Genomic DNA, 16,382 nt, shown 5'->3' with positions numbered 1-16,382 from the left:
CACCAGGATACCAGGAAAAGTCCCAGTGGGCCCCGGTGTCAGTGGGCCCTGTTGCTGCTAAATATTTGGCTTATGTTATGGCCATTCCCCATTTCTATGAGAACAAAGAGGCTAAATATATGGAATAATAGATTATAGCATGTAAAGAAAAGAGACTAGGAGAATAGAGGTTGAGTGAGGAGAAGAAGAATAATAGTACTGAGAGTGGGCCCCTGGTCTAAGGTTTTTGGGTGGGCCCACCACCTCCCTGTACATATGAGTATAGAGCAGCATTCACAGAACACACTGGAAATTTGATTTACACCATAATATCTCATAAAACTTTATTCCCTCTGCAACTCGCACTTCCTCCTCTGCAGAACACTCAGCTGCTACTGGCCTCTTCTTGTAATGCTGCTCTAAAACCAAGTAGGCCATTTTGTCTAGAATTTAAAGACCTTGTTAAATTAGCTCTTGGGTAGGTGACTGAAGTCAAGTCAAAGAGAAATCAGAACCAATATGGGATGCAAAATAGGATTTATTATTATTTTTTGGGTGGGGGGGCAATATGTTCAGAGCGAGCTATTAAGTGAGAGGTAGGGAGTCATGTTGCTTCCTCTAAAAAAAGAGAAATAAAGGAACTGGCACAGCCCCCCCCCCCATGGCACCAAGCCCCCAGTCTGTTTGTCACACAAGAGGCGAGAACACAACACAGCTCAGAGCCTGCGGCCCCACATTCCCGCTACTCCCCATCTGCTGCTGTTCGGCTCATCATTATCTGGATTTGGCTTGTCTGAGACTGCCGAGGGGCTGCTGGGGAGGGGGGGGGGGCTCAGAAGACTTTGTGAAAAGGAGATCAAGCACTTGGAGGGGGGTTGCTTAATGTTTGCTGGGGGCATAACGAGAGCAAGATACTTGGATTCCTTCTCATATTATTAACTTGTGTGCATAAGGGATAATGGGGGGCTGCTGCTCTGACAGTCATTGTTCACCCGCTACAAATGGTCTCTCCCTTCAACTGAACAGAATTAACTGTTACAGACACTGTCACGAGTATTTGGGAGCAATGCGGCAGCTTGAGTAGGACAGTCACTGGGATCCACTGATTTAGCTTAATTAGAGTGCGGACCCCAGAAGCAAAAGCAGGTTGCGCTGAATCTGCAGACTCTGCCTGTACCGCTCTATCCATTGTTCACTATGTGTGACTTCTTGATTCTCATACTCGTTACTGTAAAGCGCTCGGTCTAACCCACCGATATGTACATTGGCCAGTATATGTGCTTCTTGCAACCAACATAACTTTGGCTGCTATTCGTATAATTACTGCTTCTATCCTCTTTATTTGTTATTCTCACTGAGTTTTTCTCTGCTTTTTTCTCTTTGTCCTCCCTTTCCTTGTATTCCCCTTACTTTTATTTCACGTGGATCTTCTTATTTTTTCTCTCCCCCTTCTGCCTTCTTTATCCAACGTACTTCCTTGTCTGTGTTATTGTCACCGACACCCCATCCCCGTCCTCTTCTTCACCTGCTATTCTGCCCCCTCTCTTCCCACTGCCCCCCCTCCAACAAACACAAACTTTACCCTCCCCTCCTCACCTGCTTCACCTCTTGCACACGCCCCCTTTCCTTTCATGTCCCTCATTTTTCCCATTCCACCTGCCTGTCACTACCTCTTCCCACACTTCTTTCCATCTCTCATTTGCCTGATCTCTTTCTCTCATTCCTCATTTTCTCTTTCCTTAACAACTTCCTTCCTATTTGCTGCCCCTCCTTTCCCCCCCCCCACACCTGACACCTCACCTGCTGTTTCTCCTGTGATCTACTTTTTCCCTCTCCTCTTCCTCTTCTCTATTCTCTTCCACTCTTCAATTCTCTCCCGTCCACACACGATTCCTTCTACTTACCCTTCTCACTTCTCCTCCTGTACATTCTGCACCCCAATGGTATTTTCCTTTCGATCATTTCTCTTTCTTTGTAAACTCTCTTCCATTCGATTTTTCCTTCCCTCTGTCCCATCTTTCTCCTTATCTGTTTGCTATTTGCTCGGCCTCTTCCACTTCTCTCTTGTTCAAACCTGCTTTTGTCACCCTCCTCCTTTACTTGTTCACTTTCCTTCTTCCATCCCCTGCCTGTTATTGCCCACTGTTCTCTTTCCTGTTGTTCTTCTGCTGCTGCTCTCTCCCACCTGCTCTCTACCTCTTCTGCTCTCTCCCACCTGCTCTCTACCTCTTCTGCTCTCTACCACCTGCTCTCTACCTCTTTGCTCTGCCCCAACCTGCTCTCTCTTCTGCCACCCACCCCTCTCTGCAGACCCGAGCATGGACTGTAGCTGTGTGTCTGACATCCTCTTGACTCCCTCTGTGCCGGCTCTCTGGACTCCAGGTAACATTATATTTCAGCTAAGTGAATGCATGTCCCGCATGTGCCACTCTCTGCTCTCTAACTCTGCCTGAGGCTCATTAAAAGGCTACTAGTCCCCTGGTGCTGTAAGCAGCTCTGTTCATGTAGGGGAGGTACATTGTCTCCTGCTGCCCAGAGTCGCAGTCCCTCTCATTTACTATCCTGGTCGAGACAGTGACAAGTTGCGCAGACTGGTTACATGGGCCCCAGTGCGCTACAACAGGACGACCTGAACCATGAGATGTTGTCTCCTCCTTCATGGGCCTCACCAGATCCCCTGGGTAATTCATTTAACTCTCGAATGGCCCTATGCCTCCCTCCTCACTTGTGAGCCACATAATTACGCCGGGATCTTTTTCCTTTAAGCAACCTCAATTTCTTGTTATACTCCTCTCCCAAACTCTTTTGCCTGTGTCCCTTTATGCCCAAGCTGATGTGTGAGCAACTCAGCCCCTGATGCTTTAGCTAAATCACACTGAGTTACTGATACTTTGCTTCTCATTCTCACTCTCCCCCAAAAAGGAGGGCTCTTTCTAAAAACAAAAAACAAAACACCAGTAAGTATCATGTGAGAATGGCCTAAATCCTTTGCCTGTAGGGGGCCCTAGAGGACAAAATGATCCTGGAAACTACCAATATTCATTAACGTGCCCAGTTTTAGCTCCAAAGCCAGTTCTTCTCTGATGGTGAGTAACTCTGCTCACTAATACTCCAGACATCAGTCATTGACAGAAACTAGAGAAGCTGTCATGTTAACTAACAAAGAGACCGACCCATTAAAGGGCACTTAACTACCCATAAGAGCCATTAACCAGTTGATCCTCCACTTCCCCTGTGACAAACCGAACCATTAAAGGGGTTGTTCACCTTTAAATTAACTTTTAGTATGATATAGAGAGAGAATTTCCGAGATAATTTGCTGTTGTTTTTACTTTTTTATTATCTGTGGTTTTTGAGTTATTTGGCTCTTCATTCAGCAGCTCTCCAGTTTGCAATTTCAGCAATCTGGTTGCTAGGGTCCAAATTACCGTAGCACTGATTTAAATAAAAGACTGGAATAAGAATAGGAGAGGCCTGAATAGAAAGTAGTAGTAGATCTGTAGCCTTACAGAGAATATATTTTTTTATATGGGGTCAGTGACCCACATTTAAAAGCTGGAAAGAGTCAGAAGAAGAAGGCAAATAATTCAAAAACTGTAAAAATAAATAAATAAATAAAAAAAGACCAATTGAAAAGTTGCTTAGAATTAGTGACTCTATAACATACTAAAAGTTAACTTAAATGTGAACCACCCTCCCAGTCCCATTGGGGTCGTCTTGTCATATAGGTAGAGAAGAGAGTTTCAAAGGGTCAGTTGGTCACACTCACACAGGGAATACAGAAGCATTAATATACACTCTCTATGTCACCAATTGTCCCTTTGAAACTCTCTACCCATGTGACCAAGAAGACCTTTTTGTCAAAAGGGGGAGGAGCCCTCTGATGGCCATAAACTTAGTTTAATGGGGTCCTACAGAATAATACACCTTTCTCCGATCACTCCAGCTATGGAATTGTCCCAGGAGTATTGGGAACGAAATACCTCATTATTTATAGTCGGTTTCGCTGTCAGTTTATTTTATCAACAGTTATTTCATCAACTGTACGAATGTGGATTTTAAACTGAAACTCAATAAGACATAACAGAAAATCGAATTATTTATGTTTTCATTGAATAAACCTGATTGCAGTGAATTATTTCGATTTTAAAAAATAGGGAAAGTTTTTTTAAAAAAAATCTCAAATTGATTCTAATATTTGAAACATTAAAATTGAAATTGTAATGAAATGTGTTTTTAAAAAATATATATCTCTTCCTAGCGAACTAAATAAAGTGTAAAACATAAATAGTGGTCGGTCGAGATATAAAACATGAATATCCAGTGTATATACCTTAACGCTGTTCTGTAATACAGAGGAAGCTGAGCAGCGCTCTAGGGAATTTGCGCATTATTCTAATAGAGAAGGCGCAATACAGCGCTCAGTGCATTGTAATTGTGTTGGTAACGACTGTGCAGCTCGGGCGAGGGTTGAAGGCACCACTGGTGTAGGGTTGACCACTGATAATACGAATGATCGCGTTTACAGCACGATTTGTCGTATTTGTATTTGTAGGAGACATATTTAATTACTACGATTTAATCTCTCCCTGTACCAAGACCAAGGCAGGGAATTTGCGCAAAACAGAGGAGGGAAAGGCTGATACAGAGCAGGAATGGAAATGACAAGGCAGGGGAAATATTCAGTATTTCTTTTCTCCTGCTTCAGTGCTGTACGACTGGAAAGTTTGGGGTTTAAAGTAAATGCCATCTGTAATGTTTTATTGGGAATATTAATTATAAGAGATTCATCCATTCGGCAGTCATTAACATATATATATATATATATATATATATATATATATATATATATATATATATATATATATATATATATATATATATATATATATATATATATATATATATATATATACACATACACACACAAATACAAGAGATCAGAACCTGCACTTGCTATTAATACTGTTTGTACAGACAAGGAAGATACTGAATATGATAAAACGGTTTCTTCTACAGGATAATAGTTATAGAGATAGATGAGCAAAATATACAGGTCCAGGTTAACTAAACGACACTAAAATCACTGCTTCCTGGAGATGTCACCCCCACCCTCCCCTCCAAAATTTCACCTAATGAAAAATGTGTCATTCTAAGCAACTTTCCTATATAAATGAATTACACATTTTAGTGGTTTCAAGTTATTTGTAAATGCATTATTGCAGTATTTGCATGTCCCTTTCTGCACTGCTGGTTCTGTCTCCTGAAGCAATGTATCACAAATCAGCCAGACATTCTCCTTCATAGGTCTGTTTAATCATTTGGCTTTTGCTACATTTTTTTTAAAGGCCAGAACCATCAGGAGAGAGATAATCAGAATAACAGGCAGAATAACATTGTAATTAGTGTATATAGGTGCATAGGTAACATCCTGTATATTAAATAAAGGTTAAAATTATAACTTCATAGGACTGGTCACTTTAAAAGGGTTGTTCACCTTTAGTTAATTTTTAGTATGATATAGGGAGTGATATTCTGAGACAATTAGCAATTGGTTTTCATTTTTTTATTATCCGTGGTTTGTTGGGTTATTTAGCTGTTTATTCAGCAGCTCTCCAGTTTGTAATTTCAGCTGCGTGGTTGCTAGGGTCCTAATAAACCCAGCAACCATACATTGATTTGAATAAGTGACTGGCATATGAATAGGAAAGGCCTGAATAGAAAGATGAGCAATAAAAAGTAGCAATAATAATACGTGTAGCCTTACAGAGTATTTGTTTTAGATGGGGTCAGTGAACCCCATTTGAAAGCTGGAAAGAGTCAGAATAAGAAGGGAAATAAATAAAAAAAACTTTAAAAAATAAATAAATAATGAAAAACAATTGAAAAGTTGCTTGGAATTGGCCATTCTATAATATACTAAATGTTAACTTAAAGGTGAACCACCCTAATTATAGGGTTGAGTAAGTCTGTTTAATATATTAGAGAGTGCTGTACCATACAATAAAATTCTAATTAAAGGTGAACCACCCCTTTAAAATACTTTTTTAGTATAGTGTAGAAAGCAGAATTGTAAGACGACTGGCAGTCTTCCTACTTCAGGTTCGCGCATCTTTTTTTTAATTCTTTTTATTTTAGGCTTGAACTTTAAACCGGTTGGTAGGGGTGTCAGGGAGTAATGTTAAAATAACAAAAGGAAGAAGAATAGAAGAGGACCCAAAAAGAAGAAGAAGAAAAAAAAAGGAATAAAGAACCAAGAATGAAGATAATAGGCAGAATAGAAGGGCTAATAGTTTTAAAATATCCAAGATAAATGAAGATCATTTGTATAGTCACTTTTAATTGAACCTTCCATCTAAAAGCATAAATGTAAAGGGGAACTTGTAACTTGGAGTCTAATTAGCGACCAGTTCCATGCAAAAGCCCAAAGAGGTGGTTCTCCAAACCATTCCATGAAGGGCATCAATATTTTCCAAAAAGCACAGTATTCTCATAAAAATGTATCTCTGAGCATTATTTTCACAAAACGCCCCCTGTGCCCTTGCAATATCTCTAGTGGTGGATCCCCATAACTTATCCAGGGCCCATGATTATCAAGGGCCCCAGTGCTGTGGGATGGGGGTGGGTGAAGCAGGCAGGGTATGTAGAATGGGAGCAGGACCTGCATTGGGGTGGGAGGGGGCCCAAAGTATGGCCGACATTCCTCTGCCTACACCTATGCACTGGTGTACAATGGTAAAGCAGTGTCGGACTGGGCCACAGGGATACCAGGAAAAGTCCCGGTGGGCCCAGGTGTCAGTGAGCCCTCATGCTGCTAAATCTTTTGCCTATTTCATGTCCATTCCCTATTTCTATGAGAACAATGAGGCTTAATAGATGGAATAATAGATTATAGTATGTTAAGAAAAGAGACTAGGGGAATAGAGGTTGAGTGAGGAGAGGAAGAATAATAGTACTGAAAGTGGGCCCCTGGTCTAAGGTTTTTGGGTGGCCCTGGGTGTCCCAGTCCGACACTGATGGTAAGGTTAGTAGACCTGCTTCTTACTAAAAAGTGACATGAAATAAGATCTCAGATAATATCTCAAGCAACTTCACACAGACACAAATGATGTTCTTTTCTTAGTTTGCCTGATTACAAAAAAGATGTATCTGTTCTTTGATGAGGCTGTAAGTATAGCAGCCCACTAGCCCAAAATATTCAGCTTGTAATGAGAATTCCCAGACAGGGCTACATAATTAATCGTGTTTGTGATGAGTGTACTGAAGGGTGCCAGATGCTTCAGGCCAGTATAACAATCCTCAGCCCACATACTGGCAACAACTAAAGGCAAACTTTCAATCTGAATAGGATCTTTGTCATTTCAGGGTTTGCCTTTCCCGACTGGGCCTATAAACCAGAGTCAAGCCCGGGCTCCAGACAGATTCAGCTGTGGCATTTCATTCTAGAACTGCTTCAGAAAGAAGAATATCACGACTTCATTGCCTGGCAGGGAGACTATGGAGAGTTTGTCATCAAAGATCCTGATGAGGTGGCTCGTCTGTGGGGAATGCGAAAATGCAAACCTCACATGAACTACGACAAGCTGAGCCGGGCACTCAGGTATCTGCCATAAGCACCACATTCACTTAGACTAAACCTCTCTTTCCTCTAAATGCCACTGCATGCTACATACAGGGTCCTGGTACTGATAACAGAAATAACACAAAGACTGGGCCAGTTGCTATTGCCATTGCCCAAATCCTTCACAAAAACACTCAACCTAAAACCCAATTAAACCAAATCAACCTGAATATATTTCTTTCCAACACAGTTGTTTTCTGCCATTCTTGTAATCTTTCTTCTTATGTATAGAACATTTTGACAATAAAACTGTGCACTATTTTGGATTCGGCCAAACCCCCGAATCCTTCACGAAAGATTCGGCCGAATACCGAACCGAATCCTAATTTCCTTATGCAACTTATGGGTGGGAAGGGGAAAACTTTTTTTACTTCATTGTTTTGTGACAAAAAGTCACTAGTTTTCCCTCCCTCCCCACCCTTGCATATGCAAATCCGGCCGAATCTGAATCCTGCTGAAAAAGGTCGAATCCCGGCCGAAAAAAACCCACTTTTTTTTAAATGTTGCAAATAATCACCAGTTGTACCAAGGCCTCCCATGAATAAAGACTTCCAGTTTATTTCCAAACATGGAGGGCCATATTTATCAAGGGTCGAATTTCGAATTGAAAAAACTTCGAAATTCGAATTCAAAAAGACCAACCGAAATTAAGTTGAAGGGTTTTTTTTGGTTGAATAGGTCAGTTTTTGATCGAATAGGGCCATATTTGGTCCGAATTAGAATCGGACGAATCGAAGGAATTAGATCGAATTCGATTCAAAGTTTTTCCCAAAAAAAACCCTTTGATTTTTCAAAGTCCACCAATTGGTCCCCCTTTGGCTAAAACAGTAATTAAGCAGGTTTTAGATGGGAGTATGGTCGAATTTTTAAAGAAACAGTACATGATAAATTTTGATATTCGATTTTTTGCATTTTTTTCAAATTCTAATCGAATTTGGACAATTCCCTAGTCAAAGTACACAAAAAATAGCTTGAAATTCAAATTTTTTTCATTCAAAAATTCACTTCGACCTTTGATAAATCTGCCTCAGAATCTTTCCATGAATTGAGCATTACCAAGTAAGACATACGGGTATAGGATCCGTTATCTGTAGACCTGTTATCGAGAAAGCTCCGTATTACGGAAAGGCCATCTCCCATGGACTCCACTTTATTGAAATAATTCAAATTGTAAAAAAATATTTCCTTTTTCTGTGTAGTAATAAAACAGTATGTTGTAAGACAGGGATCCCCAACCTTTCAAACCAGTGAGCAACATTCAGAAGTAAAAGGAGTTGGGGAGCAACACAAGCATGAAAAAAGTTCTTGGGCTGCCAAATAAGTGCTGTGATTGGCCATTTAGTAGCCCCTATGTGGATTGTCAACCTACATTGAGGCTCTGTTTGGCAGTGCACCTGGTTTTTATAAAACCAAAACTTGCCTCCAAGCCTGGAATTCAAAAATAAGCATCTGCTTTGAGGCCACTGGGAGCAACATCCAAGGGATAGGAGAGTAACATGTTCCTCACGAACCATTGGTTGGGGATCACTGTTGTAAGATATAAGTAATCCTTATTGGAAGCAAAACCAGCCTATCGGGTTTATTTAATTTTGACATGATTTTCTAGTAGACTTAAGGTATGAAGATCCAAATTACAGAAAGATCCATTATCCGGAAAGCCCCAGGTCCCGAGCATTCTGGATAACCGGTCCCATACCTGCACTCCAGCCACGATTCCATTTCCCAGAATGACTTGCACGCCTCTTCACCATCTGTGTATCAACTGGCTTCTGATACATTGTTTCAATAGTTAGAAGGCAGAGAGCTGCTTAGCTTTACATTTTCATTAGGCAACATTTTATTTTTGGGTTAATAACCCCTTTTACGTAAACAGAAGAAATTTTCCAGAATGTGATGAAAATAATTCAGACAATCTTGTGGCCATACACATATAGATTTGTTTGATCAGATCACTTAATGAGTGATTTGTTGAACCAAGAATCCCATCATCCATCTGGTGGTTATCAGGGGATGCTGGGAGTTGTAGTTCAAAAACAGTTTGCAAATTGGATGTCCCTGATTTTTATAGTTTCCACCCAGATGGGGGCCACAGCCCCCCTATATTTCCATGTCCCCACTGATCTCTTCCGTTGCCCGAGCAGACAGAGCGTCTCACCTGTATACATATTGCCTGATTCATCTTTGTGATCTGCAGTTGAACCAAGAAGCTCCCCCTGGGGATTGTGGGTAGGCAGAGAGGGGGGGGGACTCTCATGCCTCTACTGAAAAATTACTTTTGACATTTAATTTCAAAACTCTTTTCTTTTGCTAACACTTGGGTGATGTGTCTGCCCTGTGTGCACAGTAAAGTCTCTCTGGAGAAGAAGGGGAGCAGAAATATCTGTGTATTATATGTGCCTCTCCATGCGCAGACGATTTACTAGAATATATGTCAGCAAGCTCTCCCGTTGGTATATATTGTATATATGTATAGATGCTGCGTGTCAGCCTTCCCTAGTGCCCAGCCCACAATTAACCCATTCATACAGGACTTGTTTTAGGTCTGGGTCCGTACACATTTTCTCCTGGTTTCCCAGGTTTAGGGATGAACCATTCCACCTTAAAAATATCCTTAATAATAGTTACATATTGTAAATATTACCAGTTGTTTGCAGAGGGTTCCAATCTTTGGGGGGCTAGGACAGAATCAGTAGTCACCCACAGTTCCAGCGGCAACAATCAAGGCCCCATATGAAATGAAACAAATGTATAGACCTGGCACAGAAGGAATGAGTGATTCCCTTAAAGGCAAAAAAATAAAATCCCATTTTAAATGAAAAAGAAACCAATCTCCAATATACTTTAATTAAAAAATGTGTACCGTTTTTATAAGAACCCTGACTGTATGTAGTGACATTCTCCCTTCATTTACTGCTGTGGATAGGAATTGTCAGAGGGTCCCTAACTGCTGAGCAGGGAAACAATCATACTTATGAACAGCAGGGGGAGCCCCCACCTTACTTCCCAGCCATGCAGAACTCAAGCAGCTTTGTTTATGACGATCCCTAAGCAGCCTAGACCACACTGAGCATGTGCACAGTCTTAGTCTTGCAAAGATGTATAACAAAGTTACAAGATGGTGACCCCCTGTAGCCAACTTTGAAAGCATAAATTATTTGTTTGATTAGACTTGTGGTGCAGTAAGTTCATGTTTATATTTAGTATACAAAATACAGCATTTCTAGCCGTATTCTATTTTAGACTTTACATGCCCTTTAAATCATGTCACATAGTTCCCTGTGCATTTTAGTCCATGGATGGGTGAACCTATATCAGACCTTGTGACTGTTGAGGGGGCCCTGAGGTCGAGGGGGCCAGTAGGGCATTGGCTGTTCCCCAGACTGAGATAAAAAATATTCCCTGGCATTTCAAGTAATCACAATAAATTGTGTCTATAGCATCTTACAGCTGCTACATTTGCCAGAATCTACACACTGCCAGTCCCGGTAATTATAATTATTTTGCCATGTAGCCCATTCTATTGGGTAACTGCCTGTTATAACCAACCACACTCTAGTCTGTCCTAAGTTCCCTCCAGTTTCCATTCACAAAACAGGGGCATGCCTTTGGTCACATGTTAAATGCAAACTTTAAAATCATTGGACTTGCTAAATGAACACTGCCCCCATAGCTACACAACAGCTTGTTTATATCAACTATAATAGAGTTTCTGCAGCAAACACAGTAGTTTTACCAGTGCAGGGCAACACTGCATTATATTGTCATTCCATTAAAACACTTTCATTTGTGTGGTGTTACTGTTCCTTTAAAGAATGGGAAGTTGCTTTGAATAACACACTTTTTTTCCCTTTCCCCTCTCTCCCCCTGCAGGTACTATTATAACAAGAGGATTCTGCACAAGACTAAAGGCAAACGATTCACCTACAAGTTTAACTTCAGTAAAGTCGTGCTGGTGAATTACCCGCTATTAGATATGGCCAACTCCTCCCTTCTGTTAGGGCAGAACCCATTCCCCGGGGCCCACCCGCACGATTCCTTTTCTCCAGAGGTGGGTGTCTGTGCTGTGGTTCCATTGCTAAGGGTGCATTAGTGGGCAGAGACCTTCCAGATATACTTGTTCACTACGTTATGGTCAAACAAAAAGTAAAAGGGAAGCATGCAATAGATACAAGGTGCTGGGCTGCACAGGTTCCATATAAATGAAATGCAATCAGTGCTGCCCTTCTGCCTGGATTTTTCTAGAAATGTCCACATTTTTCACATGGTCTGATAAACTTAGTAAGGGTAAGGGCACACACACACTTCTATTTCGGGAGATTAGTCGCCCAGAGACAAATCGATTCTTCTTCAGGTGACTAATCTCCTCGAACTGCCTCCCTGCCGGCTAGAATGTAAATCGCTGGCGGGATGGCACACGGAGAGCTTCGTTTTCGAAGTCGCCTGAAGCTGCCTCACCGGGAAACTTCGGGCGACTTCGGAAAGCCGAAGCAATCCGACTGCCATCCCGCCGGCGGTTTACATTCAAGGAAGGCAGTTTGAGGATATTAGTCACCTGAAGAAGATTTGTCTCTGGGCGACTAATCTACCGAAATAGAAGCGTGTGCCCTAGCCCTAAAGACTCCCGGCACCATAGAATGTGTCTCACAAGATAGTGATACTAATACTGACTCCCTTGCTCCCTAGCTCCTCAGAGCAGGCATTTAATTCCCGTACATACTGTATGCAGAATTCTCCAATAAGAATCATGCTTATCACTGATGTCAATCATCTTGTTATGATCTAATCCAGGGGTCCCCCCAACCTTTTTTAATTGTGAGCCACATTTAACTGTAATGGGGAGTAACACAACCATAAATAAAGTTCCTGGGAGAGCCAAATAAGGGCTGTGATTGGCTATTTGGTAGCCCCTATGTGGACTGGCAGCCTACAGGAGGTTTGGCAGTACATCTGATTTCATGCAAATAAAACTTGCCTCCAAGGCAAGAATTCAAAAATAAACAGCTGCTTTGAGGCCACTGGGAACAACAGGCAAAGGGTCAGTAAGGGCATCACTGATTTATTCTATTGAAATTAATATTTAATTTATACCTTGACACAGTAATTCAGGACCATGTAGGTGGAGCAGCCTTGCTATGGAAGGTATATGTTCCGTTTAAGGACATGCCACAGCTAAAGATAATGGGATTTGTATTCCTCAAAAGGGACCTGTCATCCAGACATAAAAAGCCGCATAATAAAAGTCATTTTCAAATTCAACCGGGATTCTTTTTTTTAAATAAAAACATCCATTCCTGTTATAAAGACATTTTAAAATCTCAGCTGTCCATCATATTTTGCCTGCACTGCCGATATGCCTCTGGAGGGGCAGGCAATTGCTTTTACTTTCCATTATGCACTTCCTAAATGTTACTGCCCTCCTCACACCCCCTCTCCTTCCTCATAGTCTATAACTGTGTAGCCTGTGTATGGGCATGTGCAACACATTTGAGTCCATAAATATGATTTTGGGATGATGCAAATTTTGCCTAATAACAGTGCCAGAACATGGCAGCCCCCCCTTGCTTGCTAGAGATGCACCGAAGGATTCAGGATTCCAAATCCCAATTTGCATATGTGAATTAGGGGCGGGGAGGGAAATCATGTGACTTTTGGTCACAAATCAAGGAAGTAAAAAAAATGTTTTCCACGTTTCCCTTTACTGCTCCTAATTTGCATATGCAAATTTGGATTCAGTTTGGTATTCGTCCGAATCTTCACAAAGGTTTCGGGGATCCTGTTCAATCACAAAAAATTGGATTTGGTGAATCCCTACTACTTGCTGAAAAGAATTTAGAATTATTTCTTAGGGTGGCAGGTTCATTGGGTAAGATTCGGAAACCTTAATGGGCAATAGATTTTGACCAATGTGCTTTCTCTGCAGGCTTTGCAGTCTCTTTTCTCCTCTACAAGTCGGGCTCCGCTCCTAGATCGCCCTATCACTGCCCCAGACACGGAGAAATTACGCTTGGAATCGACCTTCCCATTCCTGAGCTCGGGTAAGTGAATCACAATGATCACGTTTCTCCTAAATGAAGTACAAAACCAAAGCACGTTTAAAGGGCATGTAAAGGAAAAAAAATAAAATCCCATTTTTACTTTCTTTAATGAAAAAGAAACCTATATCCAATATGCTTTAATTAAAAAATATCTACCCTTTTTATTTTTTTAATAAAACCTGACTGTATGCAGTGAAATTCTCCCTTCATTTACTGCTGTGGATAGGAATTGTCAGACAGTCCCTAACTGCTCTGCAGGGAAACAATCATAGTTATGAACAGCAGGGGGAGCCCCCACCTTACTTCCCAGCCATGCAGAACTCAAGCAGCTTTGTTTGTTTCCCTGTAGAGCAGTCAGTGACTGTGTAGAGATTTGTATTGGATTTTATTTTTGCCTTTACATCCCCTTTACTGTATCCAACTCCAGCTGTAGGGACAAAGATCATGGAGCCAGATTTAAACAGATAAACTGGGATTCTATTTGGAGGATTATTTTGCTGCAGTTACTAGTTCTGCAGAGTTGGAGAAAGTTTGTATTAAACAATATAAAAACTATAAATTCCACATTAGATTACATGACAACACAGGACCCAGTGCCGTCTGTATATTCTGATTATTAATCAGTCTTGTTGTATCGGCTTCTGGCAGATATTATTTGACTTGTGCTGTTTTGATAATTTATGACGATCCCAGACCACACTGAGCATGTGCACAGTCTTTAGTCTTGCAAAGATGTATAACAAAGTTACAAGATGGTGACCCCCCGTGGCCAACTTTGAAAGCATTAATTATTTGTTTGATTAGGCTTGTGGTGCAGTAAGTTCATGTTTTTGTTTAGTATACAAAATACAGCATTTCTAGCCTTATTCTATTTTAGACTTTACTTCCCCTTTAAAGTAGGCAAGTGCTCCAGTGAATGTGATACTGATATTCATGTGATGTGTTACTTTCTGTTGCAGGTTCTGGCTATACCAAGCCCCCGGCGTTGCTGCCACCCTACAACAGAAATTCTCCTTTTCCCGACTACTCATGGGGGTTTAACCCCTACCTCTCAAGCAGCTTTCCCCTCAGTGGCTCAAAGTTGCCCACCTCCCTGTATCCACCACAGTTCTACCCCACCGCACTTTCCCAACTGCCCCCACCTCTGTCTCTCCTGCATGGGGAGCCTATGGACAGATCTAATGGCTTACTCCAAGGGATACCCCAGAGGCTCTGCACTAGCCTTAACCCACACCATGTAGCCCCCCGAGGAGGGGCAGATCTAAGCAACATTGTGGCATCAGCAAGGAGGGAGAGGGCAGAGCAGCCAAAGGGAAAGCAGGAGCCCGAATCTGATTCAGACCTTGAAATTACGGACGTGAGCGACTGCAGCTCAGAGGCAGAAGGGTGTGTTTATAGCCCCCCATGCCCGGTACCCCCCATGGGCACAGGCAAAGCAAGAGATGAACGACCCAAAGCAGAGGCCAAACTATCTCCGGAAAAAGTCACCACTCCCACCAGCTAAAAGTGTCGTCACACACAAACTATAAATAGATGTATAAATATATATATTATATATATAGTTCTATGGATATATATGGGGTTAACCATGCGTTTCATTAACTTGTTCATCCCTGCAGCCAATTGTGGGAACATATGGAGTTGCCCTACCGCTGACATGGCGCAATGTACACAGAAAATTCACAAGCCCTTATCGTTTCTTTCCTTTATGTATTTTACTGAGAAAATAATGTTTTGCCTTTTATATCCTAAATATGTCTGAAGTGCCAAAGCGCCACCTTGTGGGGGTGAAACAGAAGGCAGAGTGTTTGCCAGCTCAGATATCTAAGCAGCTCGTGTGTGTGTGTGTGTGTGTATTATTTTTATCAAGTATGGAAAATGTTTGTTCCTCCAGATTTTGCAATAATACAACAAGCTGCATCCTGCAGACACATCACTACAATATATAATGTGCGTTTCCTTTGGCATTTAACATTGGTGCTTAGGGGCCAATGAATGGACTCTAAACATGGCTATACACTGGAGGTTGCCACAAAGCGGATATTTGCCCATGTGTCCCCATAGTTGGTGCTCTATACTGGGCTAATATGATCTTATGGCTCCCAGGCCTTCTATTGGATTATAAGGGGGTCTCTTGCTGGCCTGTTGAGAAAGAGAACCACACAGTGTTGGACTGGCCCACCGGGATACCAGGAAAACCCCGCTGAGCCCTCATGCTGCTAAACTTTTGGCCTATTTCATGGCCATTCCCTAATTTTATGAGAACAAAGTGGCTAAATAGGTGGAATAATAGATTATAGTATGTAAAGAAAAGAGACTAGGAGAATAGAGGTTGAGTGAGGAGAGGAAGAATAATAGTACTGAGGGTGGGCCCCTGGTCTAAAAACTTTTGGTGGGCCCCTGGTATCCCAGTCCAACACTGGGACCACATAAATGTCCCCAATTGGATTTCACAGCCAATCTGGCCAAAATCTGGCCAAACCCTAATAACAGATGTCCTTTTGGTGCCACAAACAGGCCACAAAGTTGCTGCATCAGTCAAGAATGGCCACATTGCCTGATAACACAGGTACATCTACTGTGGGTTCAGTAGACGGGATTTAGGGTGTCTCTCGCAATCAGCTTGAAAGGGAAGGAAATGTCAGAACAGGTGCAATAACTGATCCTGTTCTAATAATCCAACCAATCAGCAAGCAGCATTTACAGGTCTGCAGTTTAAGAAGCAAACATCTGAAAGGTTGCCACGG

At 41.7% G+C, this 16,382-nt stretch overlaps 1 protein-coding gene across 1 annotated transcript; it reads left to right on the top strand.

Annotated features, from left to right (window-relative positions):
* The first annotated feature begins 1,622 nt into the window (after positions 1 to 1,622).
* On the top strand, positions 1,623 to 15,867 carry erfl.S (ETS repressor factor like S homeolog). Its single transcript, XM_018228105.2, has 5 exons — positions 1,623 to 2,361; positions 7,345 to 7,579; positions 11,471 to 11,648; positions 13,521 to 13,635; positions 14,595 to 15,867. Exons 1-5 carry the CDS (start codon positions 1,920 to 1,922, stop codon positions 15,137 to 15,139), a joined length of 1,515 nt encoding a protein of 504 aa, XP_018083594.1. The 5' UTR covers positions 1,623 to 1,919; the 3' UTR covers positions 15,140 to 15,867.
* The last annotated feature ends 515 nt before the right edge of the window (positions 15,868 to 16,382 follow it).

The sequence above is a fragment of the Xenopus laevis genome, chromosome 7S (genome assembly GCF_017654675.1).
Source record: "Xenopus laevis strain J_2021 chromosome 7S, Xenopus_laevis_v10.1, whole genome shotgun sequence".
Taxonomy (NCBI): domain Eukaryota; kingdom Metazoa; phylum Chordata; class Amphibia; order Anura; family Pipidae; genus Xenopus; species Xenopus laevis.
This window is presented reverse-complemented; position numbering and strand designations above follow the sequence as displayed.